Source organism: Sinocyclocheilus grahami, unplaced genomic scaffold (assembly GCF_001515645.1).
Source record: "Sinocyclocheilus grahami isolate Dianchi unplaced genomic scaffold, SAMN03320097.WGS_v1.1 scaffold79.1, whole genome shotgun sequence".
NCBI lineage: Eukaryota > Metazoa > Chordata > Actinopteri > Cypriniformes > Cyprinidae > Sinocyclocheilus > Sinocyclocheilus grahami.
The window spans coordinates 233,241-258,977 of record NW_015505258.1 but is presented as its reverse complement, the minus strand read 5'-3'; the positions used below and the strand labels follow the sequence as shown (position 1 = coordinate 258,977).

Here is a 25,737-nt window from a genome sequence, read left to right as displayed (position 1 = left end):
GTTTGAATAAGTAAGGCTGGGAAAAAATTGCAAGTCATCCTCTCTGATGAAATATTCAGACGTGTTTACTAAGACTGTTTTATGTACAGCGTGCTTCATCCTCTACTTGTAAACAAGGTGCAGCGCATCTGGGTTTTAAGGCAGGCTACCCCGGCTCCTGCATCAGCAGCACCAAATGCATACGTCGAGGTACTCTCGAGAACGCGCGCTGAAAAAATTGTTGAAAAAAGTAATTTTTTTTGGTTTTCTTTACGCACAAAAAGCATTCTCGTAGCTTCATAAAATTAAGGTTGAACCACTGATGTCAAATGGACTGTTCTATTGATGTCCTTACTAACTTTCTGAGCCTTGAACTTGGTAGTTGCATTGCTGTCTATGGAGGGTCTGAAAGCTCTTTTCAAAAATATCTTAATTTGTATTCCGAAGATGTTTGGAAAGATGTGAGGGTGTGTAATTAATGACAATTTTCATTTTTGGGTGAACTATCCCTTTAACATTTTTGTAGAAACCATAATACATTTTTTTCAGTATTCCTTGTTGAATATAAAGAACAGTTTTTATTTAAACATTTATTTTATAACAATTACTTTTTATAAACTATTATTATTGCGTTAAACTCCAGAACATTTTTAATTGATGATATTTTATTTGTTACATAATTAGTTTATTTATTATTAATTAGTTAAATCTGACAGACAGCATCTGTATGATGTCCAATTAGCAAGAAAATAAATGATTTATTAAATAGTCAAATTAAAATGACTTATGAAAAACATGTTTACAGTAATGCACTTGGAATCATAGCACTGGATCACCCTGTTTCAGAAGTATATCCGTAACACCTAAACATCACATGTAATATAATCAATTACCAGTTCTCTCTGTTAAATTCAATCTTTTTAAATTCAGTCATGACCATTAAGATCAAGTAATTTTCATAATACATACAAGGATATGAGAAAGATATGTGATATAACTATATGTAAAGCACTGTTTACAAGGAAACTCTTCACTCTGTGGGGTATATTACATCTGTGTGTGACTGTTTGAGCAGTTCATATTCATTTCTGTGATCTGAGAACTGCGGCTTTTGTTTTCAGATCTGATGAGCTATCAGTTTTGAAAGTAGGCCCATCTCTCACACTGCAGCATTAGATGACCGTAATAACCCACGTCTCCACTGCTCTCATAATTTCTTGTATCTTTCCATTATTCTGGGAAGGGGGCTAGATTTTAAATGGATTGTGAGATTGATGCTTTCGTTTCACAACTCTGCAGATTTTTTATGTTGCCAAGTACGTTATGAATGTGACTATCTGCACTTACTTACCCTGTCAGTTCGATCAGGTATTGGAGTCATTGTTACTGTAATCTGCTTTGATAGGCCTCTCCTGATGAATGCTTTAGTAAAGGCATTGGCAATCCAGTCAAATCAGTTTCATAGCTCCTTTCATAGCTCAATTTCTCTCTCCTCTTGTTCTCTCCCTTCCTCCAGGGCTGGTTCAGAGATGCGTGATCATTCAGAAAGATGAGAACGGCTTTGGGCTGACCGTCAGTGGGGACAACCCTGTTTTCGTGCAGCTCGTCAAACAGGGTAAGATGCCCGTCTATCACGTTGGCTCCGCCCATATCAGCTTCTGTGGGCGTCTATCGAGACTCTCCCCTTCCCAGGCTTGATACGACTTGGCTGCAATTCAGAATTGAAGCTGATGTGTTCTGAGCAGGACCAAGAGGACACCTAAAGCATTATAAAAGAGAAGCAGGGCTGCAAATACATTAAATAAAGTTTTAAATAAACAATGCATATTATATAAACACATTTAAGGATGATATATATTATATAAACACACTGAATAAAGTCAGGGTAGCGCCATATTTAATTTTTTGACAGGAATAAAGACTGAATTGAATTATTTTGTATTTTTTATGTTATATTTGATATTATATTGTTGATTGTTGAATCTGAAGCTGATATGGCAATAAATTTAAATGCAACCAACATCTGAGTTTGTGAAAATTACATAGTGTGCATGTCTTTCTAAAGACTGTAAGTGTGTTTTCTACCGAATAAAATTCAATATGGCGTCTACCCTGACCAAAATATATAAGCTTTGACCAATTTTTTTAAAAATGTGAATGTTACTCAACTTTATTCATTTTTTAAGTCTGAACAGCAAAAATATATCTAAATATAAATGGTATTTATACAACTTTTTTTGATCTTAGTCTGAAAGGTGGTCATTCAGGATATAATACACATCTCATACAGTGTGGAATATTCTCTGGAATACACTCATAATTGCTCAGCTTTCTCAAAGTTTTTAAATGCATGGCATTGTAGTGAATAGTGATCGAGTGAACATGTTTACATGAGACGTAAATGCATGAATACCCAAAATGGAGGTTTCATCATTTGCAAAATGACAGTGAAAACCAATTTGTGTGCCTTGTAAATGGAGCACATAAACCACATAGCAATGTGCTGAAAAAACACCCAAAACCCCTTAGCAACCAGATGGCAGCACTCTGGCACCCACCCGCTGCACCAGAAAATGCTTTCAATTCATAATCGTCATAATCGTCTCCTGTCTTTTGGTAGATGGCGCTGCAATGCGTGCAGGTGTTCAGACGGGGGACAGGATCATTAAGGTGAGATGCTTACAGATGCAAGAGCTATATTTCTCACTGCCCACTCCTCTCTCTACACCACTGCATTTCAGCATCTGTCTATTCTGCCACCTGCTGGTCACAAAATGACCTCATGTTTGAGTCTGTATAAGAGAACTCGCATGTATATGGTTTTATAGTCAGATTAGATTGCATTTTAATGTTTGTCTCCTCTGCTTTAGGTGAACGGGACATTGGTGACGCAATCGAACCATGTTGAAGTGGTGAAATTAATCAAATGTGAGTATAAATCATTTGCTTGGGTAAAGACGACATGTTTCCACTGCTGACCAAAACTCATTTGTTTTTCACAGCTGGCTCATATGTGGCCCTCACAGTATTAGGCCGGCCTCCTGGGTTGCCCCAGATCCCCCTCTCTGAGGTAGACGTGGCTCTCGGGTCACCGGGGGATTATGGGGACCCTTTTGTTACATCTCCCAACTCTTACAATGCAGCGGAACGCACCTCCTCTCCTCTGGTATCATGGGTAAGACACCCATACGCCCATTCCTGAAAATTCTTTTCCCATCTGATTTTGTTTTGTTTTTCATTTTGTGTTTATTTGTTGTAAGTTCACTTCCTCATATCTCTCCTACTATAAAATTACGTAATCAATATTTATTATTTGCTCCTCCTTGTCGTTTGTCAACCCAACCCTACATAGGAAGAGAACAGTGCTCCACTCAACCAAAGAATGGACAACAAGAGGATGGTGTCCAAAGAGCAACAGGACATACAGGTCAGAATCTAAATATCAGACTCAAAACTACTAGTTTAAAGTGGGCACACATGCTACTTTCAATTTCACAAAGTGTGCCTGTCAGTAAAGTGTTGAGTTACAGAGCTGTATTGTTGCAGTATGACTTAAGTTGATAAGAATGAGGCCTTTCCTGTTGGGAGGCAATTTAGAGCTTTAGTATAGCTGATAAGTGAGAGGTTAGACTTAAGCTCCTCCCACTATGTTTCGACACAGTTACCACCTTCACATGTCTTGTAAACAAAGATCTGTCATTCTCATTGTCTTGGAGAGCAACATAGAAGTAGACATTTACAGAGCAGAGCAACAAGTTAGGTTTTACTCATCTGTTAACCTTTTGACTGTGTGTGTACGAGATCTGATTATATAGTATATGAAAATGTCTCTTCTATAGGGACTGAAGGAGGGCTATAGCAGAACTCCTACACCCAAACCACTACGGGACATCCAGGAAGCCAAGAAGTACATTCCACATCAGCAGGGCCAGCTTAACAGGGCTACACATGTATGACATTTCTGAGTCTGACCAGTTTAATTCAAAGTAGGGATGTCAATTTTCGATCATTTCCATGATCGATCGTCATTTAAATTAACGATCAATTAATCGATTAATCGTTAACTTAATGCTGCAAAATGCGTCTATGCAGCCCGGCATGACAAGATGTGCAAAAGTTACTCAAAAAAAACCCCCCGCTTTCTCACCTGATTTAAAGGGGATTTAGTCTGAATAAAATGCTAGTAGCAGGATTGTAAAATGAATAGATGTGATTATGATAATTTGATAAAACGAAGAGAGCTCGTTTGAGATAATTTTACTTTGTTGACTGTTTCATATCCCATCACGGGGACCGCTGAACGCGCCTCTTTAAATGGTTTCGTGGTGCTCGTTGTTGTATTTTAAAACACAATTGCAATGTTTTCAACTGACATTATGGCATTAAAAATAAAATGATCCCAAACGTAACTGTGGCGCGTGTGGCTGTGCTGCGCAGTCAGTGAACCGCTTCCATCGGCGCTGCTGCAGCAAAACACACTGTTGCTCACATCAAACATTATTATGCGAGTATTATGACCAGTACTTAATTTGATCCTGCCGGATCCTGTTCTGGAAAATGTCCGATTTTGAATTTTTGCGTTCCGGTAGGCCTATTTATTTTTAAAAATCCGGCATTTATAATGCATTAGATCGTGACAGTGCATGCTTGCGTGTATACGAGATGGAGCGAGCGCGGGTTTGGAAAGATGTATTTGGAGGTTATTACTCACGTCTCATTCGGCACAAATCCAAATGTTTCCATATTCGTAATGTATTTGAATGTTAAACTATTATTTATAATGTAAACTAGGCTTGTACTTTACACGCATTCGCATATAGACAAAAGATCATCCTCTTCACATGAGCAAAAAAGTCCTTGGCATAACAGCAGAGTGGATCGGTACTACGGTCTATTTAAACTGACCAGTGTAACCTTTTATATGTTTAAATGACTGTATTTTATTTTGATAATGAACAGACTGCGATGTAAGTTTGAATTGCTAGAATAAGTGGGGTGTGTGCGCGTGAGGTGCCGGTGCGATCGAACAGCTGAAACATAAAAAACTTGTTTATGGAGCACAGTGCCACACTTCTGTTTTAAATCTGTTAGCTTAATTATTTAAGCCAGATATATTTCGCTTTTTTTTTTTTAAATTATGAAAACAAATTGTTATTTTTATTTAGGCCTATTGCTTACATAGGCTATACATTTTCCTTAAAGCATCCCATTTTGTCCCAGGGCTTGAAAACCTGTGCCCTAGGCTAGTTAGGTCCATGCAGAAACTAGTGAACGATGCTCTTATTGTGGCATCACCGTTTAGTGACACCATTGAATGCTCTGGGAAAACGTATTGTCAAGTGTCAGTCACAGCGCCTTTTAATTGCTGTTTTGAATCCAGTGATTATTTATTTACAAATTATAAGCTCTGATTATGACAAGTGTGGTATAAAAGCTTTGTTTATTAGAGGAATAATTGGTTAGCTGGAAAATGTTACATCGCGACCATGCTTTTGGATGCCATTCGAGCCCATATAGCCTACATTTATACGGCTTTGTTCTGGTTTGCCAGTTGGTCATGAATTTCCACAAATTCAATAATATTTAGGCATTGTTTCTTTTCCTAACTCCTCACCGTCTAACCCTCTTAATTTCGCAGGTTTATTTTATTGTCATTCACTTTTTATCACTGTTTTCACATCTAAGGGAAATGAAAGATTTCATGGCCATGAATTAAGAATTCGTTCGATTTATTAATTTGTTCCCTCATTTTAGTTAAATCATTGGTTATTTAAGGAACAAAATTAATGAAACATGGACAGTGGCCACAAATTAATAAGTCGTAGGAACAAATTAGGTTATTTAAGGAACAAAATTAATGAAACATGGACAGTGGCCACAAATTAATAAGTAGTAGGAACGAATTAACAAGTTGTAGGAATGAATAGCCTATCTGTCCTGTGTCCCACAGCCCTGCAAAGCGCAGAGCCCGATAATTATTTGGGGAAATGACTTAGTTACTACATTTCTATTGCTTTCCATGTTGAAGAACTTTGTGTTGTTTCTATTTTAATGTACTTTTAAAGTTTAAATCACATTAAAAGCTTAATTTGTAATTATGAGTGAATGATGATGCATTTATATACCGTCACCGTCACTCGCACATGTTTTGCGCATGAGCCGCACGTAGCCCAAAATTAAACGACTTAATCGACCATCGATAGCTTTAATCGATTGCATCTCTTATCGACAATTAATTGATCATCGATTAATCGTTGACATCCCTAATTCAAAGCATGTTTTATTCAAAGCGTCAGTAACACACTGTTAGGGAGTGGTCAACCGATTTGGATATAGCTAGAGAGACAGATTATTTGATTATAAATATGTATATATCATATGATATTAAAGTTTACACAAAAATCTTGCACAGCCCAACCGTTTTCATCACTGATTTATTGATGATGATAATAAGAAATGAGTATCAATTAAGCTGATTAGAATGGTTTCTGGAGGATCATATGACAAATTCAGCTTTGCCATAACAGGAATAAGTTACATTTTAAAAATGTATTATATAAATATGAAATATATAATATGTATTTAAATATATAATATATATTTAATATATAAAAAGAGAAAAGTTTACATGTTAAATGGTAATATTTCCCAATTTTACAGTATTTTTGATCGAATAGATTCAGCATTGGTGAGCATAAGAGGTGGCTTTTAAAAACATAAAAAATCTCATCTTATTTTATCTTAAATCATATTTTATAAAAAAATCTTATTTTCTTATCTAATTAAAAATTATTTAAAAACCTAAAATTAAAATATATTTGTAAAAATGTGTATTTTTGGGTAATAGCAGCTTCCACATGTTTCTTTAAGCGATCATTTTTAGGCAGTCTTCAGAAATATTATATATTGATATTTTGCTTGACCATTAATTAGAAATTATGATTGTTTCAAAAGATCTTGAATCTGATTGAGTAGCTTTGAATTATGCGCGCTTGTATTGACTGTAAATCTATGTTTTAGGTGAGTCTGTGTCTCAGAAACAGTGAAGATGGCTGTTGGGTGGATGAGGATCAGTATAAGAGAGATTTCAGCCCGGAGGGTTTCTGGAGTGGAAGTTCAGTGTCACATGTAAGTGTACACCGTGCTCTCTTTTCTTTGAAATATCTTCACTGATCTCAGTTAAACAGTGGCACTTATCACGAGTATACTCGGTGGCTCTTGTTCCTTGCTTCCCTGTGGTGTAATTAATTGTGTTTATGGTGTGTGATGTGCAGGTCCAGCGCCAGTTCTACCCGGCCTCTCCAGAGAGCCAAAGGGAATCCAACTGTTCCAGTCCGAAGAGCACCCCCAGAGACAGCCTCAACTCTTGCCCCTCCCCTGAGGTTGAGGACGGCCCCGACCTGGTGAGAACCATTGCTTTCGACAGACCTTTCTGCCTGATTTCTGATGAGCATGATTGTCACACCTCTCTACTTCCCGTAGGATTCTCGTTTCTCATCCACCATTGGGAGCCCACCCTCCCGCCTGGCTTCAGAGATCATTGCTGCTGAAGATGATGACTTTGACACCGACCAGGAGCAGGTATTTTTAGTTCCTTTCCTTCCGTGGTCTTGTTCACCTGCCTTTTTAACCAGATCTGACGTGTCTCAGGTAAACGGACAGTGCAGCTGCTTCCAGAGTATCGAGCTGCTCAAGACTCGCCCCGCTCATCTTGCTGCCTTCCTGCACCATGTGATCTCTCAGTTTGACCCTGCACCTCTGGTGAGTTCCAGCAGTAATTAGCAGTTCTTGCTAAGGCAAGCAAGACTATTGATCATTCTTTCTAAGCAATCAGATTTATGGTTTTCACCTGATGGGCAGTAAAACAGACAAAAAAATCTCATGGAGTTGTTTTGAAGAAGTGATTAGAATTTGGATTAAGATTTTTGCTCAAATCTGGCTTTTTTTTTGACCAATTTTTTAAGCTATAAGCATGTCTGCATAGATTTGGTTCACCATATGTGAGAATTTAAATTGTTTTGCCATTGATTATGCTTTTCATGTGGGAAGGATCCAAATCTCAGTTCATTCATTGCAGAAAACATTGTTTTAAAAAAAGGAAATTGTAGCATACGTAATATTTCACTGAAGTCTTCATGCATGTCACAAACTCTGATGTAACAACCAGTTGCACAATGAAAGCACAATAAACCACTCAAAAATCCAAACTGCATGTTTGGGCTAAGATGCACTGACAAAAATCAGTTTTTAATCAATTTTTAAAAACTTAAGAAGAAATTAATTTAAAAAATTTAATTAAATAAACAAAAAAGAAGAAAAAAAAAGATTTTTGATGCCTGTTTGAGCACAGTTATAGAGTTATGGATAAAGACACTACTGTTATGGATAAAGATAATCTACTGTTCAAATAAACATTTATTATCAATGTGGAAAATGTCACCCATTTGAAATACAAATATTTTGTAACATATGCCTTTACTGTCGATTTTAATCAGTTTATTACATTCTTGCTGGATAAAATTATTAAATAATATTAATAATAATAATAAAAAAAATCTCCTGACCCCAAATATTTGTAGCATAGTGTTTATTGGTGACTATATCGGTATTATCGGTAATGTTTTAAAGTAAAGGGATACAAATTCACAAATCTGTCTCAAATTGCTATATTTATCACTCCCTGAATCTCACTTCCCTCCACAGCTCTGCTACCTGTACGCTGACCTCTACAAACAGACCAACTCCAAAGAAACACGGCGGATCTTCATGGACTTCTTGACGTTCTTCATAGACCGGGGGGCAGTAAGTGGAACTTTTCACACCTCATCTCTTCTCGCTCAAACCCGTCATTTTCTGCTCTGCCTTGGTATCATTTGGTCTGCGGGCAAGTTGAGGCAAAAGCCTGTATCCACCTAGATCAACCGTGCCTTTTGTCCTGAGAGGTGTGTGAAGGGTTACTCCTTTCCCAGCACCCTCAGGGTCAGGAAGCAAACACGCTCTTTTACCTTTTACCTCCACGGTCATCGCATATTGTTGTTCTCAAACTCTGTGTGTGTTTGAGTGGGTGCGCGTCTTCCCTGCAGCAAACTTTGTTCTCTTTCTTCCAGTTGGACGGGTAGCTCATTTGGAACTTGTGCATATCTTTTCCCACAGCTCTGCTGTTTTGTTACCTTGTTATTGTAGTGTTTGTAGTTGTTTTGCAGGAGAAAAAAAACTGGTGCTTTTGTCAGAAAGCCCTTTTTAATTTATTATTTTCATTCAACAGAATTTGAAAGTTGCTGTGCCTGAATCCATCTCCTCTGAGCTCGGTAAGCACAGTTAATTTTAGAAGCGTCTTAATGGAAGCACAAACGTCGTTCTCACACTCGCACTGTTGTTTGTGTGTTCATTTCAACATCCAACCACATAATCATTTCTCAGCCCTCGGTGGGAAACCTGCAATTGTTCAGAAAGCACAAATCCTGTTTAACATTCATGCTGACTCTTCATGTAATTATGGATTTAGCTTCTGAAGGACTTGGTCACTCTGCCAGTGTGTCATGTTGACATGTTTAGTGATGCATACTGATGCCGTATCTGTTCATGCTGGTTGTTTACTGGTCATGTATGGGTGTGTATTTGTGAGAATTGTTTTTGTTTTGTATGTACCTAGCTATAATTTGGGGGCAAAATTATCCTTTGGGTACATTTGAGGATGTCCTCAATTGAAAATTGATTTATAAATCATGCAAGATGTTTTCTTTTAAATAAGATTTTGGTTTGGCTAAAGCAATTATTAATAAATTTTTTAGAAAAAACAATTTTTTTGTATTATATGTCCCCATTTAATTTATGTGTATGTGAGTCTGACATTGTCAGCATTGTCACGCAGACAGTAAAGCTTGATATCACCTAGATCAGTGTTTCCCAACTGGAGTGCCGTGTAAAAAAAATAATTTTTTAATATTTTTAAATTGCTAAAATATTTAAAAAAGCATCTATTATATAATATCCATTTCTGATGTCGCCAATAATTAGAGATGCACCGAAATTTCGGTTGCCGAAAATTAGTTCACCGCTCAGGTTTCACTTTCACGTGGTGTGACGCTCTGCGGATTATCACGCTCTATGCGTGTGCGCTCCGCTCAGTCGCTCCACTCGTATACCGTTCATGCTCATCGGAACAGCAAAGTCCACTCAAAAATTGAACCGACAGGAAACATCGATGTAGTACAGTATTGTTTCTGTCTGCAATAGCCCTACTGTGTGTAACATGATGTGTGGTATATGGGCAACTCTGGTAACTGCCCTCTAATTCATGGATCTGCTAACCGCTATTTTATGCTCACATGTTCTGATAATAATAGCTTTCTAGAACTAAACATTATTTGGATAATTGGTAAAAAAAAAAAAAAGTTAAATATCTTAACCCTACTGTTAGATTATATCGAAGTAAAAAATTCAAATATTGTGACAAAATTAATTTTGAAGGGTGCCACAAGTTTGTTAAAATTTCCAAAGGGTACTGTGACAAAAAAAAGGTTGGGAAACACTGACCTAGATTATTGGATCAGCTAATGATCCCCATGAGGATTTGCTCAATAAACATACAAAAAATTGTGTTTATTGAAATGGAAAAAAAATGAAAGCCTAAACTTAAATTCATATAAAACTATGAAACATGTGACTACTCATTTTTTGTGTGTACATGTGTTCAGAGCGGCGGAGACCAGAGCTGATTCCAGAGGAATTACACAGGCAATGTATACAGACAATGCAGGAAACTCTCCTTCCAGATGTACAGAGAAACTTGGAGGACTTCAGGTCAGGAATGTAGACATTCTCATTTCATCACTAACCTGTACTGCCACGTTGCACTTTTTCAGATTGACAGTAACACGTACAAAACAACTGCATCCACTCTTACAGGCAGAAGCGCAGTATGGGCTTGACCCTGGCTGATGTAGAGCTGTCTCGTCTGGACTCTGAACAGCTGGTTCTAGAGAGAGAGAGATCATGCGCTGAAAACATCCTCTCCAAGATAGATGACGTTCTGTGAGAATCACACACAGTCTTTTAATCACTCTGCATCAGGGCTGGGCGGAGATATTAAACAAAACAATATACTTTTTATTTGCCCATTAAATTTTTCTTGACATTCATGACAATAGTCTAGTTTTGCAATCTATCATCGTCTTAGTATGACAGATATCAATAATATGTATGATTTAATCTTCAGTTGCAAAAATTTTATAATTTGAATCATGAATATGCATTAATATTAGTGCTTTAAAACGATTAATTGCATCCAAAATAAAAGTTTTTGATTATATAATATATATGTGTGTACTGTGTATATTTATTATGTATATATAAATACACACACATACAGTATATATTTTGAAAATATAATCAAATTTTTCTTAAATATTTACATCCATGTGTGTGTATTTTCACACACAAAAGAAATATACACAGTACACACATATTATGTAAACACACTTTTATTTTGGATGCGATTAATCGCAATTAATCGTTTGACAGCACTAATATACATATATAATTAAATATTCGTTCTGAATCTGCTTGGCTTCAGTGGCTGTTTGGCTAAGATTTAAATGATAAAAGTCTTCAAATGGATAAAAAAAAATCAAGTATTATCACCCTTTATTTAAGAGTTTGATTTATGTATTTCAAATACATAAATATCAAAATACAAATCAAGTCAATAGACAGAAAAAAAGATTTAGCTATTTTGCTAAATAATAATTATCTATATTGTTATCACCCTTATAGCATTTATTATCTGTTTCAGAGCAAATGCATAACTATAAAAATAAAAATGTTATATTGTCAATAGACTAAAAAAATTAATTGAGAAATTATTTAGCTATATAGTTTAATAAAAAAAATTGCCTATATTGTTTTCAAATAAAAAATGATTTAGCTATATAATTATCACCGTTTTAGCCCTTTAATTGAGCTATTTCATTGCAAATTCATAAATATCAATACTGTCAATAGACTAAAAAGATTTGAGAAATTATTTAGCTGTATTGCTAAATAAAAATTATTTAGCTTTTTTGTTCATCATATAACTTGTTTATGCATTTCAGAGAAAAATATGTCAATATCAAAATATATTTTGAATATCCTACTCCACATTCTCAAGATTGTCTGCTCAGTGACTGTTCTCCATCTTACACGCGTGTCTCTTTCAGGTTGACTTCACAACCCACAGAAGAGGAGAAATGGTGAGAATTTTTCATGTTTTCCTCCAGCAAACCTCATCCATAATGCTCGACAATAAAGACATTAAGGATGAGGGTTATTTGATCTTGCGTAAAGATGTTGCGTTCGATTTGTTTGTAAATTGCCAGCCTGGGGTACGCCAGCATATTGACGCTTGACACAAATGCAAGATGCTGCAGAACAGAGCGACTTAATGAGATTTCCTAGTCCTCATTTACTATAATGTTGGCAAACATATTTAAGATGCCATATGGAAACACCACAAGCCTGTATGATTTATGAATGTACAGGACATATGTGAGAAGATAGATGGTGAACTTGTGCGTGTGTGCACGTGAGTTTTTGAGACATATGGCAGAAGGCACAATAAGATAGGAGTCATGTGGAACAGAAGGAGTTGGCCACATGGAGCCAAAAGCACTCAACAACAGGCACAACACAACCCTCAGAGACACGACTCTAAATTAGGAAATGAAAGACTTTGATGCTCAGCGCTGTGCTCTAGTTACTAAGCTTGGACAGGGAGTGAGAAAACAGTTCAATTCAACCCTAATACACAATTTTGTCTTTTCCAGCAGCACCATACAGTATGTGATCTCTATGTACATGAAGCATCTGGGAGTTCGAGTGAAAGAGCAACGAAACCTGGAGTCCAAACGAGTTCGAATTAATTTTCTTCCTTCCAAACTAAGGGTATGTGTTTGTACTGTTTTCTGACGCCTCACATTTTCACAACACGATCACATAACTCTCTTCCAAAACCTGACTTGCTGTCTAAATAGGCAGTTACCTTCTGAGGGAACATTCTAATGGAAATTCTTTTGACTGATTTGGAACATTCTTTGTAAAATACTTTGACATTAGTATAGTTTTATGTCAGCATATTAATCTAATAAATATAAAAATGAATCGCGCGCACACAAATTGATGTCTTTTTTGGTTTTCATTAGATAATTATAAAAATAATTGTAAAATCAAAATAAAATGATGTATTACAACTGTGCTGTAATAATTTAAATATTTTACTACATTGCGCAGGAAGATTTTGTGGTCATGTTGAACCCAATGGAATCACATTGATTTGATGTAAATGCACGAACACAATCCATGCAATCCATTTATAATGAACATTTTTCTCATCTTGTATATATTGTAAAATTTAGCATGTCATGTAAATGATACATAATTAGTGTGGCATAATTGTTTGGCCTTCGATGTCCAGAGCACGCTTATAATGTCTGAAATACTCCCTCTGTAGGCAGTTTACTAGGTTATGGATCAAAGCAGTTGTCTTCTCAGTCTTCCCATGGCAAAGTTGTTATCCTGAGGATTGTTGTTTTATTCTTCCTGAACAGAAAAGCAAAACAGAGAAGGAAGGGGAGGAGAAACTGAAAAAGCCTCGCTTTCCCATCCGGGTGCCCCCACGGTGGCCCAGTCGCGTCGATTCAGTACCATGTAAGTCTAGTGCAAAGTTCTACAACCTGCAGCTATTGAAGACACAGACTTTTTTCTTAAGGCTTTGAACTTTTTTGCGGATTCAAATCCAGAATTAACCAGTGGCTGGTTTGAAAAAAAAAAGGTGTGCTGGACATGTATTGTTTACCAGCTATGAAACTGTCTTTGATATTATTTAATTAAAAACAGACATATTAGTAGGCTTGGCTTGTTTTTTTGTTTGTTTTTTAGTAAACATGTTCATCTGCAGTCAAATATACACTACCGTTCAAAATTTTGACACATGCACTGCTTTTATTTAGGAAGTATTGATCAAAGGTGACAGCACGTTTTATAGACATTTTATAGATAAAGAGATTTATTTTAATATCAAATAAATGCTATTCTTTTGATATTTCTATTCCTCAAAGAATCCTGAAAAAAAATCATGGGTATCATGGTTTCCACAAAAATTTTAAACAGCATATGTTTATATGAAACTGTTTTCAACATGTTTCTTGAGCAGCAAATCAACATATTTCTGAATTATTTCTGAAGAATCATGTGACACTGACGACTGGAGTAATGGTTTCTGAAAATTCAGATTTACCTTCACGGGAATAAATTATATTTTAAAATATATTACAATAGAATTGTAATTGTAAAAAAAAATGTTTTTTAAATGACCACAAACTTTTGGTAGTGTAGTGAATGTTAGGCCTGAAAGCTTGCGATTTCTGGCAAATTCTAAAAGCAGAAGACTTGCCCTCATTTTGCTTTCCTTCCTCTGGGTGGTGAAAGATTCATGTTGATGGTGAATCTTGTTTGGTGTGTGTTTGAGCAGCTGGGAGGGCCGGGGACAACATCAAGCATCGGCCTCAGAAGCAGATGTCTCAGCCAGCTTTGGGCGGGTCAGATCTGATAGAGGGTGGACGTCTGCGGTGCAGTCAGTCGGTTGAGGGCTCAGACCTCCTACAGAGCCCGAGTTTGATCGCCTCTCCCCCCTTCAGCGCCTCTTACGGCTCACCGTTAGACCCCTCGGGCAGGGACTCAGAGTTTAGTGAGTACTGCATCTCCATCTCATTCATCTGAGTGATCGTTCCTTTCATTTCCTGGACATGCTGTCTGAAACTAGCTCTTCTGTGTGCTCTCAGGTATGAGCCCGTCTGTGATGGTTCCCCGGCTCAGTGATGGGCTGCAGTCTGGAGATGTGCTGGACAGCATCTACCCACCCTGTGACTACATCCCATACAACATGGACCAACTAGATGAAGATGCAGACAGGTGCATGTTTAAAAGCTTATGCAGCAAAGCATCTGGTTTTTTTTTTTGGTTTTTTTTTCCTTTTCTGACTTATTTCTAGCATAGTCTTGATATGTCTCAACACGTGGTCACATTTACTGTTGTTTTGCAAAATTTTGTCTGCAGAATACAACCAATTCAGTAGATATCTGCGCAGTTGTGAGTATCACATGAGTGCAGAAAGGTTGCTTCATGCATCTCTACACCCCTGACAATGGACCGGTGTTTTTTTCTCTTTTCTGCCATCAAAATTTTGTTGAAATTTCACTAATGTGACCACACCTTTAGTGTTTGATGCTAAAACACTAATAATTCAACTTCTTTTCTCACTATGTTAAAGGGATAGTTCACCCAAAAAATTAAAATTACTTCAAGATGTACTTAACCTCAAGCTATCCTCGGGGTATATGACTTTCATCTTTCAAATTAATACAATCTGAGTTATATTAAAAAATGTCCTGGCTCTTTCAAGCTTTATAATGTCAGTGAATGGGGTCCAGATTTTGAAGCCCAAAACAGTGTGTCCATCCATAAAAAAAGTACTCCACACGGCTGAAAAAAGGCTTTCTTGAAACTAAGCAATGCATTTTTTAATATAACTCTGACTGTATTCGTCTGAAAGACAAGGATGGCTTGAGGGTGAGTAAAAAGATAGGAAAGATGGCTTAAGGATGAGTAAATCATGGGGTAATTTTCATTTTTGGACGATCTATCCCTTTAAGGATAGTATTATATCAATTATTGGTAGATACTACGGGTTTTCATTTCTTTGTTTTCTTTCTTTCTTTCTTTTTTTGCACTTATCCATATCGATTTGATATAGAATATTTAATTGTGCGTGCTCATTGTTGCTCGTTTTGAATACCTTTGCGACTCATTTAAAGTTAATATTTTAAATAAAAATTGAATAACACTTAAATATAATCATCAAATCTCAAAATGAATATCCATTTTTTTAAGCTGTACATAATGTTGCATTGTCTAATTTCATTTGTCTAATTTTTTTAATTATTATTTTTATGGTATTAATATCAACCTTTTTTGCTTATCCATAAAATGATTTATCATATCATATACCAGGATTTTAATATCAGTGTGGTCACTTTGTGTCAGTGAAGTGAGCAAGTATGTCCTGTTTTCCAGACTCCTTGATGGGGGCACACCTAAACTGAGTAGAAGGTACTGGACACTGGCTGCTGTCGATCACCCACATCACTCTATACACTGTGTCCTAACCAGTAGCGACAATCGATAAAAGCTATTTATTTTTTCCCTAACCAGCTGTAATGAGGACATTTTCTCCACCGCCTGGTTTCTGTTTTGTGCTAGGCTGCCATGCTCGTAGTGCAATCTTATTTGTTCAAAGTATCTACCACATTGAGCATCAAAAATTAACCCTCTTTTTGATGAGCTTCCTGTGTGTATGTCTTATTGTGCACCAGCTCTCACATTCAGATACACATTGAGCTTAATGAGATTGTTAATCTATGTACCATCTCCTCCCTCACAGGTTTGAAGAGTTGCAAAGTGAGGATGATCAGGGGAGTGATGTTTACTCTGATGTAGATCCTCCAAACTGGCAGCAGCTGGTCGGGCGTGATGTTTTAGCAGGCCTGACGTCCCACGAGATCAAGAGACAAGAAGTCATTAATGGTACGATCTTGTTCGCGTTTCACTACATAAATCAGACAGGTGCATGTCAGATTTAACGTGCACAATGCATTGTTAGAGCTGCTGTTTTGGTTTTTGGTTTGCTTTTGAAGTAACTCAGTCTATCTGATGCTCACAGAACTATTCTACACGGAGCGAGCCCATGTACGCATGTTGAAGGTCCTAGACAGTGTCTTCTACCAGAAGCTCACCCGAGACAACATACTGCCCCCTGCTGACATCAAGAACATATTCACCAACCTGGAGGAAATCGTCCAGTTGCACAGTATGTTTTCTTCCAATAATTTTTTATTCCGATAAACTGCCGTGTTTCAGATCATGGCATCTGCTGTTTAAAATTTCAGTGAGGATAGCAGATCAAATGATGGCGATACGCAAGAAGAATGAGACGTCGGTCATCGACCACATAGGAGATGAGTTGCTGTCTTGGGTAAGGGCTCATGTTTTGCTCGTATCCTGTGGCCGTTGTGGTAGGTATTCTCTTGTTGATAAGACTCCCACACGCTCACAAATCCTCTGGCTTGTTGTTTTCTAGTTCAGTGGTGGAGAGGAGGAGAAGATCAAGCAAGCAGTGGGCACTTTCTGTAGTAACCAGCCCTTCGCCCTGGAGCTCATCAAATCCCGGCAGAAGAAGGACCAGCGTTTCACCTCCTTCATGCAGGTGGGTCGAGACTCCTCGCTGGCCGCAGGGCCGTGAGAGCTGCAGTTCACTTGAGAGAGACTGTTTGGAGCATTACAGACATACAGTACAGTGCTGTTCAAACTTTTGGGGTCAGTAAGCTTTTTAAAAAATTATTTTGAAAGATGTTTCTTATACTCATCAACACTGCATTTATTTCATCACAAAAAAAAAAAAACGTAAAATTGATATGTTATTACAATCAGTAATAACTGTTTTCTACTTTTAATATATTTTTAAAATATAATATTTTTAGAATACAATTTTTTACATTATTATAATTTTAGAATTATATTATAAATATATAAATTATTAAATATTATAATATTAAATATTTTAAATATAATTTTTAAAAGCTGAATTTCAACATCATTACTCCAGTCTTCAGTGTCACATGATCCATCAGAAATCATTCTAATATGCTGATTTGATGCTCAAGAAACATTTCTTATTATTATGACTAGTGTTGAAAATTTGTTTTTTTGCTCCTTAATATTTTTGCTGAAACTGATGCATTTTTATAAAAATATTTTGTTACATCAATTTAATGCGTTCCTGCTGATTGAAACTATTAATTTCTTTTAAAAAATCTTAATGACCCAAACTTTTGAGTGGTTGTGGACATTTGCATGTTTCACAGAGATGTTTTCATTTTCCTTAGTTAGGGCTGTCAAAGTTAATGTGTTGATGCATGTGATTAATTAAATAATGCTGGTAGCACATTTATTCTCTTGACTGTTTCATTCTGTTGTATATGTATTCTTTTAGGAGGAACAGAATGTGTTAACTTATTTTAATTGGCAATTAATTAATTCTAATTGCATTTTAATAAATTGACAGCCCTACTAATTTTACAGTGTTACAGCAGAAGAGATCCTTATCTAAATATCTAAATAAAGTAATCTCTGACTTGTTAATAGGATCAGCTTTGCCTGGCAGCCAAACATCAGAGAAAAAGGAAGACAAAAGAGATTTTGTTTAATTGGAGCTATATTTGTAGGATATACTGTAGAATTTGCTCATCTTGGAGATAAGAGTTTATGAACCTTAGGCAGATGTAGTTGTGTTGAGCCTTGGGAGCTGTTTTTATCTCATAGTAGAAGTGGATGCAGGGAACACAGATTAAGATTGAGATTTAACAACCTTTCCACATACACTGCATTTTCTGAAATCAACCGCACTAATCTCTCCATTGAGAAAACTAGTGTGTAAGCACTAGAACATAAAGGTGTAGTAAAAATTTAAAATCCACTGTAATGCTTATTATGCTTTTGAGGTGTATATTAGAGAAAATAGAGCTTTTCACGTCTTAAAGAAGCAGTTCATCTAAAATTGCTGTTATTTATTCACCTCCATGTTGTTCCAAATCCATTTGACTGAATTTCTGCTGAGGAACAGAAAAGGAGATAGTTTGGAGAATGTTCACGCTGCTCTTTTCGTGTATTGAGAATTAATGGTGACCAATGAGAGCAGAGGTAAATGGGAACATTTTCTGTGAATGAATGACTTCAGTCTGTTCCTCACACAAAGCCTCAATATGACCTCAAACTGCAATATTTGCTTGGACCACTTTTATGATACTTTTATAGAGCCATTTTGACTTGGTCAGCATTAACTTTAATTGTTTGGAACAATGTTATTTTAGTATTTTTATTTATATATAGTATACTATTATAGTATTTATTTTATATTTCCAGTTTTCACTTTAAATTTAGTTTTAGTAATTTTATGTGCTTTTGCCATTTTTACTAGTTTTTCTATATTTCTATTTAACTTTATTTTTATTTCCGTGTTAGTTTGATTAATAGTAGTATTTCAGATATTTCAACTTATTTCAGTTATTTCCCAAGGGCATCATTTCTAATTAGAATTTTTTTTTCAATCTAATTTGTCATATTTATAGTATGTTTTATTTCAGCTTTATTTTAATTAACAAAAAATATTTTTACGTTTTATCATGGGTACTGCAGTATATTTACAGATTTCAGATATGTATTGTGGTTGTTTACCAAGACATTAGTGATTCCAGATACCTTGCTGACTGATCACAATGTTGTGACTTGCAGAGGATTACTTTCTCACTTGAGTGAAGGATAAAACCCACACTGAAGTGTATTATTCATGATGTTGGAGACTCTACTACTTGATAACAAGGAAATATGCAAAAGATTAGGGAGGATTTTGTTGTGGATTTGCACGTACTGTTGTCCTCAAGTTCTTGTTTTATTGTCTCTGCACCATCTGCAGGTGGCTGAGAGCAATCGACTGTGTCGACGATTACAGCTAAAGGACATCATCCCTGCAGAGATGCAGAGGTTCACCAAGTACCCTTTACTGATGGACAACATTGCCAAGTACACAGGTATTCTCCTCCTTCATGCATCGTCTTTTTAAAGCATTGTATTGCAGCAAGGTTTACATTAAAGTTAAATAAATGCTTGTTCTACACAATATTTAAACCAAATTCACCACAAAAATATTTAAAAACAAAATGGCAATGTTTAAGATTGACATCCAGGTTTACTAACAGGTGTGACTCCTGTTCTCCTGTGCGCTTAAAACAGTTGGAGAACGAGGGAGAACATCTGTCCTGTCATTTTCTCTAACCCGAAAGGGGTTGTCAATCATAGCATTGCTGATTGACAGCAAAAAATGATTTGGGACACACTCACCTCATGCCATAGGTATGTCAGTGATGTGACAGACAGCTAGTTGTCGACTGGAACAACCAAACTCATAAAAAATTCAGTTGTGAGCCCTGTAAATTTTAAGGAAGTCACTTCCGTTATTGAATGCAGTTGACCATCTTTTTTTTTAACTCTTTATAAGACCTCAAGACAACCATTATTTTCAACACTGATAAGAAGACATGAAGAAATGTTTTCATGAGCAGCAAATTAGAATATTAGAATGATTTCTGAAGGATCATGTGACACTGAAGACTGGACTAATGATGCTGAATATTCAGCTTTGCATCACAGTGATAAATTACCATTTAAAATATATAAAAATAAAAACCCTATTTTAAATTGAAATATTTGATATCATTTTATAATATACTATAATAGTATAAAAATATTTTTATATATTTTCAGTATACATTTTAAATTTAGTTTTAGTAATGGTGCTTTTGTCCTTTTTATTAGGTTTTTTTATTTTATTTATTTTTTGCTTTTTTCAGCTTTGCCATTACAGTCATAAAATACTATTTAAAATATATATATAAAAAAAAAAAAACATTTTAAATTGACATATTTGAAAATGAACTAATCTTATTTATTAAAATGTTTTTACATGCATGTTCATACAAATCTATATTATATATAGAAATATTTAATATAATTTTTTTTTAAACAAAACTGTGTGCAGATTTGTGTTTTATTTCTTATTGTACATGTTGTCATTTTGTAAGAGATTTTTATTTTCCATCCAATCTTTTTCACAGATTCCCATCACCCCTTGCAATCCCTACATTTTGGGGAAAGTAAGAATTAGTTCTTGATATATATGTGGGCAGAGTATATATGTTTGACAAATAAGAAGTCAGACCCTCACCTTTATTGTGTTGGCTGTTCAAAAAGCATTTGCTGGCTGGACACCAACCATTAGTAAATTAGAGCAATGCCAGCTCTTAAATCTCCATTATTATTCTGAAATGTTCTGAAGCGGGAACCGCACACTTTCAAAGCGTCTCTCACATTATTTGGCAGACTGTTAAATTGTGGCTCTCTTGGAATTGTCAGAGGAAGGCAATAAATGTAAAGTATAACTAGCGATTAAGGAGGAGGTAATTCTCCTCATATTCATCGGCACTTGGCAATAGTCTCAGTGGTGGGCACTAGAGGAAATAGAGGGCACTTGGCTGGCCAGGATGTTCTTAAAGAGTTGATTAGTCTCTTCTTGAAACGTGTGCATGTATCGTCTTTACCGACAGATGAGATAGAGGAGAAAGACAAAGTGAGACGAGCAGCCGAATGCTGTCGACACATACTCAGCCACGTCAACCAGTCCGTGAAGGAGTCCGAGAATAAACAGGTAAGCAGTGCAACTCGATCGAGCTGGCTCGAGGTAGGCAGACTTTATAGCCTCAGGTCAGCTTAAAGGAAAGACTGGAAAACCAAAACTTAATGATTGTCAGCATTCATCTTTAGGTTGAAAGTTCCAGGTCCTCTTACATCAGCCCTGAAACTGCTCTTAGAGTATAAACAGGATGATCCAACCTGCTGGAGATCATTCATAAGAAAATTCATTAAAAAGAGTCCTGCTAGGAAAATCTAATCTTCTCCAGCATCTACAGTGTATTTCTTAAACGATTGCAGCTTTAAAGGTTTTTTTTTATTTTTGGTGGCTAAATTCATAAGAGGTCAGCCAATGTTAATGGATTCTTCAGCATAAATATGTATTTTGTTTGTGTCCCACAGAGACTGGAGGACTACCAGAGACGGCTGGACCTCTCTTCCCTCAAGCAGAGCGAGAACCCTATGATCTCGGAGTTCAAGGTTAGTGCTTATCATACAGATTTGACTAGGTTTTTTCCTAGAAAACCATATTTGAGGAGCGAAGAATAGCAGGTTATCCCACCAGTTTCTCTCATGCGGATCGACGTCAATCATATTTGTGTGTCTGAGATTCATTTTTAGGAAGACAACATTGTGAGGAGCTAAAATCAAGTTGTGTATTTATTCAGACAGACAAAAATATGGTTTTCTTGGCATCCTTGTAGTTTTTGTAGCTTGGGGAAAAAAAATTGTGGAAAAGTTTTATTAATGTAAAAATATGTTAGTACATTATTAATATTTTGAATTAGCTTTTAGTATTTTTAATTTTAGTTAAAATTTTTGTTTTATTTTATTTAAATAAAAAAGTAATAGTTTTTGGTGCTAGCATTCATAATTGTATCTTGTGTTTGACTCAGAGTAAGGAAGTTTTTGACTAATTTAATTTTGATCTTTGTTAAGAGATTGAAAATCTTCTATTGGTTTTTTATTTGTGTATCTCTCTGATTGAATAGCATCAATAAAAAGAGTTAAACTAAAAAGTAATAGTTTTCAATTTCGAATGTACCCTTTAACGCTCATACGTGGCATTCACGATGTAGTAACTAATCTAGATGGGGGACATTTATTACCCTCTCTGAAAATGTGGATCCAGTTTCATTTATTTGATTCGTCAATGTAAACAATCAGTCGATCCACATAAGAATCAGATTTGATGAGCAAATCTAAATTGGTTGCTGTATGAATAAAACTAGTAAGTCCTTTCTACAACAAGGATTTTAAAGATGCAAGTTACTCATTCATTTCTTGTCCCGCAGAACCTGGATCTCACTAAAAGGAAGATGGTCCACGAGGGTCCTCTGTCCTGGAAGATTAACAAAGACAAAACTATTGGTAAGCCACTGCTCTCAAACTTCCCAAAAGCTTGCTTTTTTGATGATAGTATAATAACACTAGTTTCTGTTTTTGCATCAGAGCTGTATACTTTACTCCTGGAAGACATCCTGGTGTTGTTGCAGAAGCAGGACGAGCGTGTTATTCTCAGGTGTCACAGCAAGAACCTCGCAGGAACGGCTGACACGAAACACATATTCAGTCCCATCATCAAACTCAGCACTGTGCTGGTGCGCTCGGTGGCGACAGGTGAGCGTCTGACTTCTCATTTGTCAAAAGTAAACACTCTCCCCACATACATTTCAAGAATTAAGCCTTACAGGGTTCCTTGATTTCCTCACACAGATAACAGATCATTCTTTGTGATCTCCATGTCCAAAAACGGAGCTCAGATTTATGAGCTGATGGCACAAACAGTGTCCGAGCAGAGAATGTAAGTTTTCACCACTTCTCTCTTTCTCATGTTTCTGCAATCTACTACTCTCTCGTTCATAGAGCAGCTTTAATTGTCTTTTATATCAGGTGGCAACGGCAGATTGCTCAGAGGGCAGATGTTATGAACGCTAAACCCCACAGCGTCATTCCCTTGCCTCAGCACGAGTGAGTTCCTCTCTATTTACTACTTACAGGGTTCGTACGGTCATGAAAAACCTGGAAAAGTCATGGAATTTTAAAACACCAATTTCCAGGCCTGGAAAAGTCATTGAAATCTATTTCACAAAACTCTGTATAATAGAATTGTGTTTAATCGGGTCCTGAATTTCGGTGTGGGATTGCGAATAGGCTATATCGCATAGTTTTACTCATTCCCGCAGCTTTTGACTTTAAAATGATGGATATTCACACATTTATTCAATAGCCTATAGCATGTAGGTTTGATGAGTAAATAATCAACCCTACAGACTGAGTCCAGTCCACACAGACTGATCAAATCAGTCATTTGAAAACAGCGTGAGTGATTCAGCTGTACGCGTCTTCTCTCTGACTTTCTCTTCAAACGGCTTCACATCGGCGCATCTTGTCTGCGCTACAAGAGCCGCTGCACGCTGCGATACAAGACTTTCACTCGCGTTTCGGGACAGTTGACAGAATTGTCACTTGCCAAATCTTGTCATTTTTGCATCGTCAGAAAATGTTATTATTTATTTGCACGTTTTTTTAAGCCATTCGGTACTCGCGCGCTCCAGAGGCGGTGCACAGTCACATCCAAAGTGCGCTCGTGCGTATATGAGTATTGAGTTTGCAACCAAATAAGCTCAGCAGACCCCTGCACGGGCCTCAAACATATGCCCTAGTCCGGCCCTTATCCGACAGATTATCAGAATTACTGGCCGAGTCCGACTGGAGCCCGTGTCTTTTTTCTCTTTCTCTCTTCCCCAATTACACAGCTGCTGTTGTAGACATTAAAATAGTTTAGTTTCGTTTTTAATGGCAAAAGTAGTTATATATATTTTCGTCTCTTTATTACGTTAATTTAGAAATATGTTTGGAAAATGTTTTTGTTTGTTAAATTCAAGTTTTTGTTTTTTTTAAAGTAACGACCAAGCGGCCAGTGGCAGACAGTGAGTTAATCATAGCCTATGTTTGATCAATTTAGCCTTCTCAAATCATCACCACTTGACTAAAATAAAATCTATAGTATATAATATTGAAAGTAGAAAAACGAGAATTCAGCTTACATTTTCATTTTTCGATCATGGGTGGAAAAATGAATAAACAGCTTGAATATTCGATTTCTACACGTGGGCGGGAATTAAACGCCCCTTTCTGCTGATTGGTCAGCCGAAGATCAAACCGTGCCGTCATCAGTTCTTCTGCAGTATCACGCAGCAGAATAATAGTCCTCCACTGCTGCAGTTGTATGGATTCTTAACACATTTATTGCAACTACATTTCATCTTTTTTCATCAAACAAACAGGCTAATGAATAGCTCGACACAACTCATACTGGGGCAGAGTCTAGACAGGGCTTTCTTCTGTGTAGATATAAATTCTATTCTTTGCATCAGCTGGGCATGGCAGGGTATGATATGACAGCTTAGCCTACCCTGCTCACCCAGTAAGTCTGTTTGTTTGTTTAATTAAGAAATGAATTAATTCGTTTAAAAATAAATATTTTAAACAAGACAAAAAGGAAGGAATAGTAAATTGGCTTGGGTATATATAGGCCTATGTTCACGCAAGAACTGTCATTCTGACTGACAACCGGAGAACAAAAGATATTAAATAGCCTACTGTTAGAGTTATATAATGTAGTCTTGTGTTTTATTAAAATTGATTATAATTAATATCTCAAAAGGATATGCACTTGTGAGCTGTGAGAACAACATTAAGGTGAGTAGTCACTCTAGTTCACACAGTTCCAATAAATTGCGATGGGTTAAATAAACTCAATAAGCAGACAGACACGACTACAGTCAAGCGCAGATCAGTATTGAAGTGCACAGGAAATGGAAATACTTTAGGCTATAGATAATTATTTTTCGGACCCCCTATCACTTTAAGAACCGCTGGTCTACACAGAAGAAAGCCGTCTGCCACGGTACGAGTTGTGTGGAGCTATTCATTAGTCTGTTGCAATAAAATGGGTAATTAATCCATACATCTGCAGCAGTGGAGGACTATTATTCTGCTGCGTGATACTGCAGAAGAACTGATGACGGCAGTTTGATATTCGGCTGACCAATCACCAGAAAGGGCCGTTTAATTCCCGCCCACATGTAGAAATCAAATATTCAAGCTGTTTATTCATTTTTCTACCCCTGAGTGAAAAAATTAAATTTAAGCTGAATTCTCTTTTTTTCAATTTTTGGGGAAAAAAAATGAAAAAGGAACCGTTTTCTCATTTTTCTACTTTCAATATTTAATCAAAAACCGAATGATCGAATGACACACGGATTTTTCTGCTGTCTCAGTCTTCAGCAGGAAGGCTTCACAAAAATGAACCGAAACCCTGCGAATATTCTATTTCATCATGGTATGTAGCGTCTCGACCAATCTGACACACTAATTTTAATTTGATTTAACAAATCAATTATTCATTAGGTTAAC

General features: G+C 36.4%; 1 protein-coding gene across 3 annotated transcripts in view; it reads left to right on the top strand.

The window, feature by feature from the left end:
• Positions 1-25,737, top strand: part of LOC107586229 (rho guanine nucleotide exchange factor 12-like) — a 61,618-nt gene that overhangs the window by 29,598 nt on the left and 6,283 nt on the right. For all 3 annotated transcript variants that reach the window (XM_016273488.1, XM_016273487.1, XM_016273489.1), the window contains 31 exons: positions 1,496-1,594; positions 2,600-2,649; positions 2,850-2,907; positions 2,982-3,154; positions 3,332-3,406; positions 3,819-3,929; positions 7,000-7,107; positions 7,254-7,382; positions 7,462-7,560; positions 7,630-7,740; positions 8,683-8,781; positions 9,245-9,287; positions 10,677-10,782; positions 10,888-11,013; positions 12,180-12,212; positions 12,786-12,903; positions 13,566-13,665; positions 14,489-14,704; positions 14,799-14,928; positions 16,090-16,125; positions 16,457-16,599; positions 16,736-16,882; positions 16,962-17,047; positions 17,153-17,278; positions 19,544-19,658; positions 21,231-21,331; positions 21,718-21,795; positions 22,611-22,686; positions 22,768-22,935; positions 23,032-23,119; positions 23,209-23,286. In XM_016273488.1, the coding sequence (XP_016128974.1) occupies positions 1,496-1,594; positions 2,600-2,649; positions 2,850-2,907; positions 2,982-3,154; positions 3,332-3,406; positions 3,819-3,929; positions 7,000-7,107; positions 7,254-7,382; positions 7,462-7,560; positions 7,630-7,740; positions 8,683-8,781; positions 9,245-9,287; positions 10,677-10,782; positions 10,888-11,013; positions 12,180-12,212; positions 12,786-12,903; positions 13,566-13,665; positions 14,489-14,704; positions 14,799-14,928; positions 16,090-16,125; positions 16,457-16,599; positions 16,736-16,882; positions 16,962-17,047; positions 17,153-17,278; positions 19,544-19,658; positions 21,231-21,331; positions 21,718-21,795; positions 22,611-22,686; positions 22,768-22,935; positions 23,032-23,119; positions 23,209-23,286 (3,226 nt within the window). The remainder of the gene's footprint in view (positions 1-1,495; positions 1,595-2,599; positions 2,650-2,849; positions 2,908-2,981; positions 3,155-3,331; positions 3,407-3,818; positions 3,930-6,999; positions 7,108-7,253; positions 7,383-7,461; positions 7,561-7,629; positions 7,741-8,682; positions 8,782-9,244; positions 9,288-10,676; positions 10,783-10,887; positions 11,014-12,179; positions 12,213-12,785; positions 12,904-13,565; positions 13,666-14,488; positions 14,705-14,798; positions 14,929-16,089; positions 16,126-16,456; positions 16,600-16,735; positions 16,883-16,961; positions 17,048-17,152; positions 17,279-19,543; positions 19,659-21,230; positions 21,332-21,717; positions 21,796-22,610; positions 22,687-22,767; positions 22,936-23,031; positions 23,120-23,208; positions 23,287-25,737) is intronic.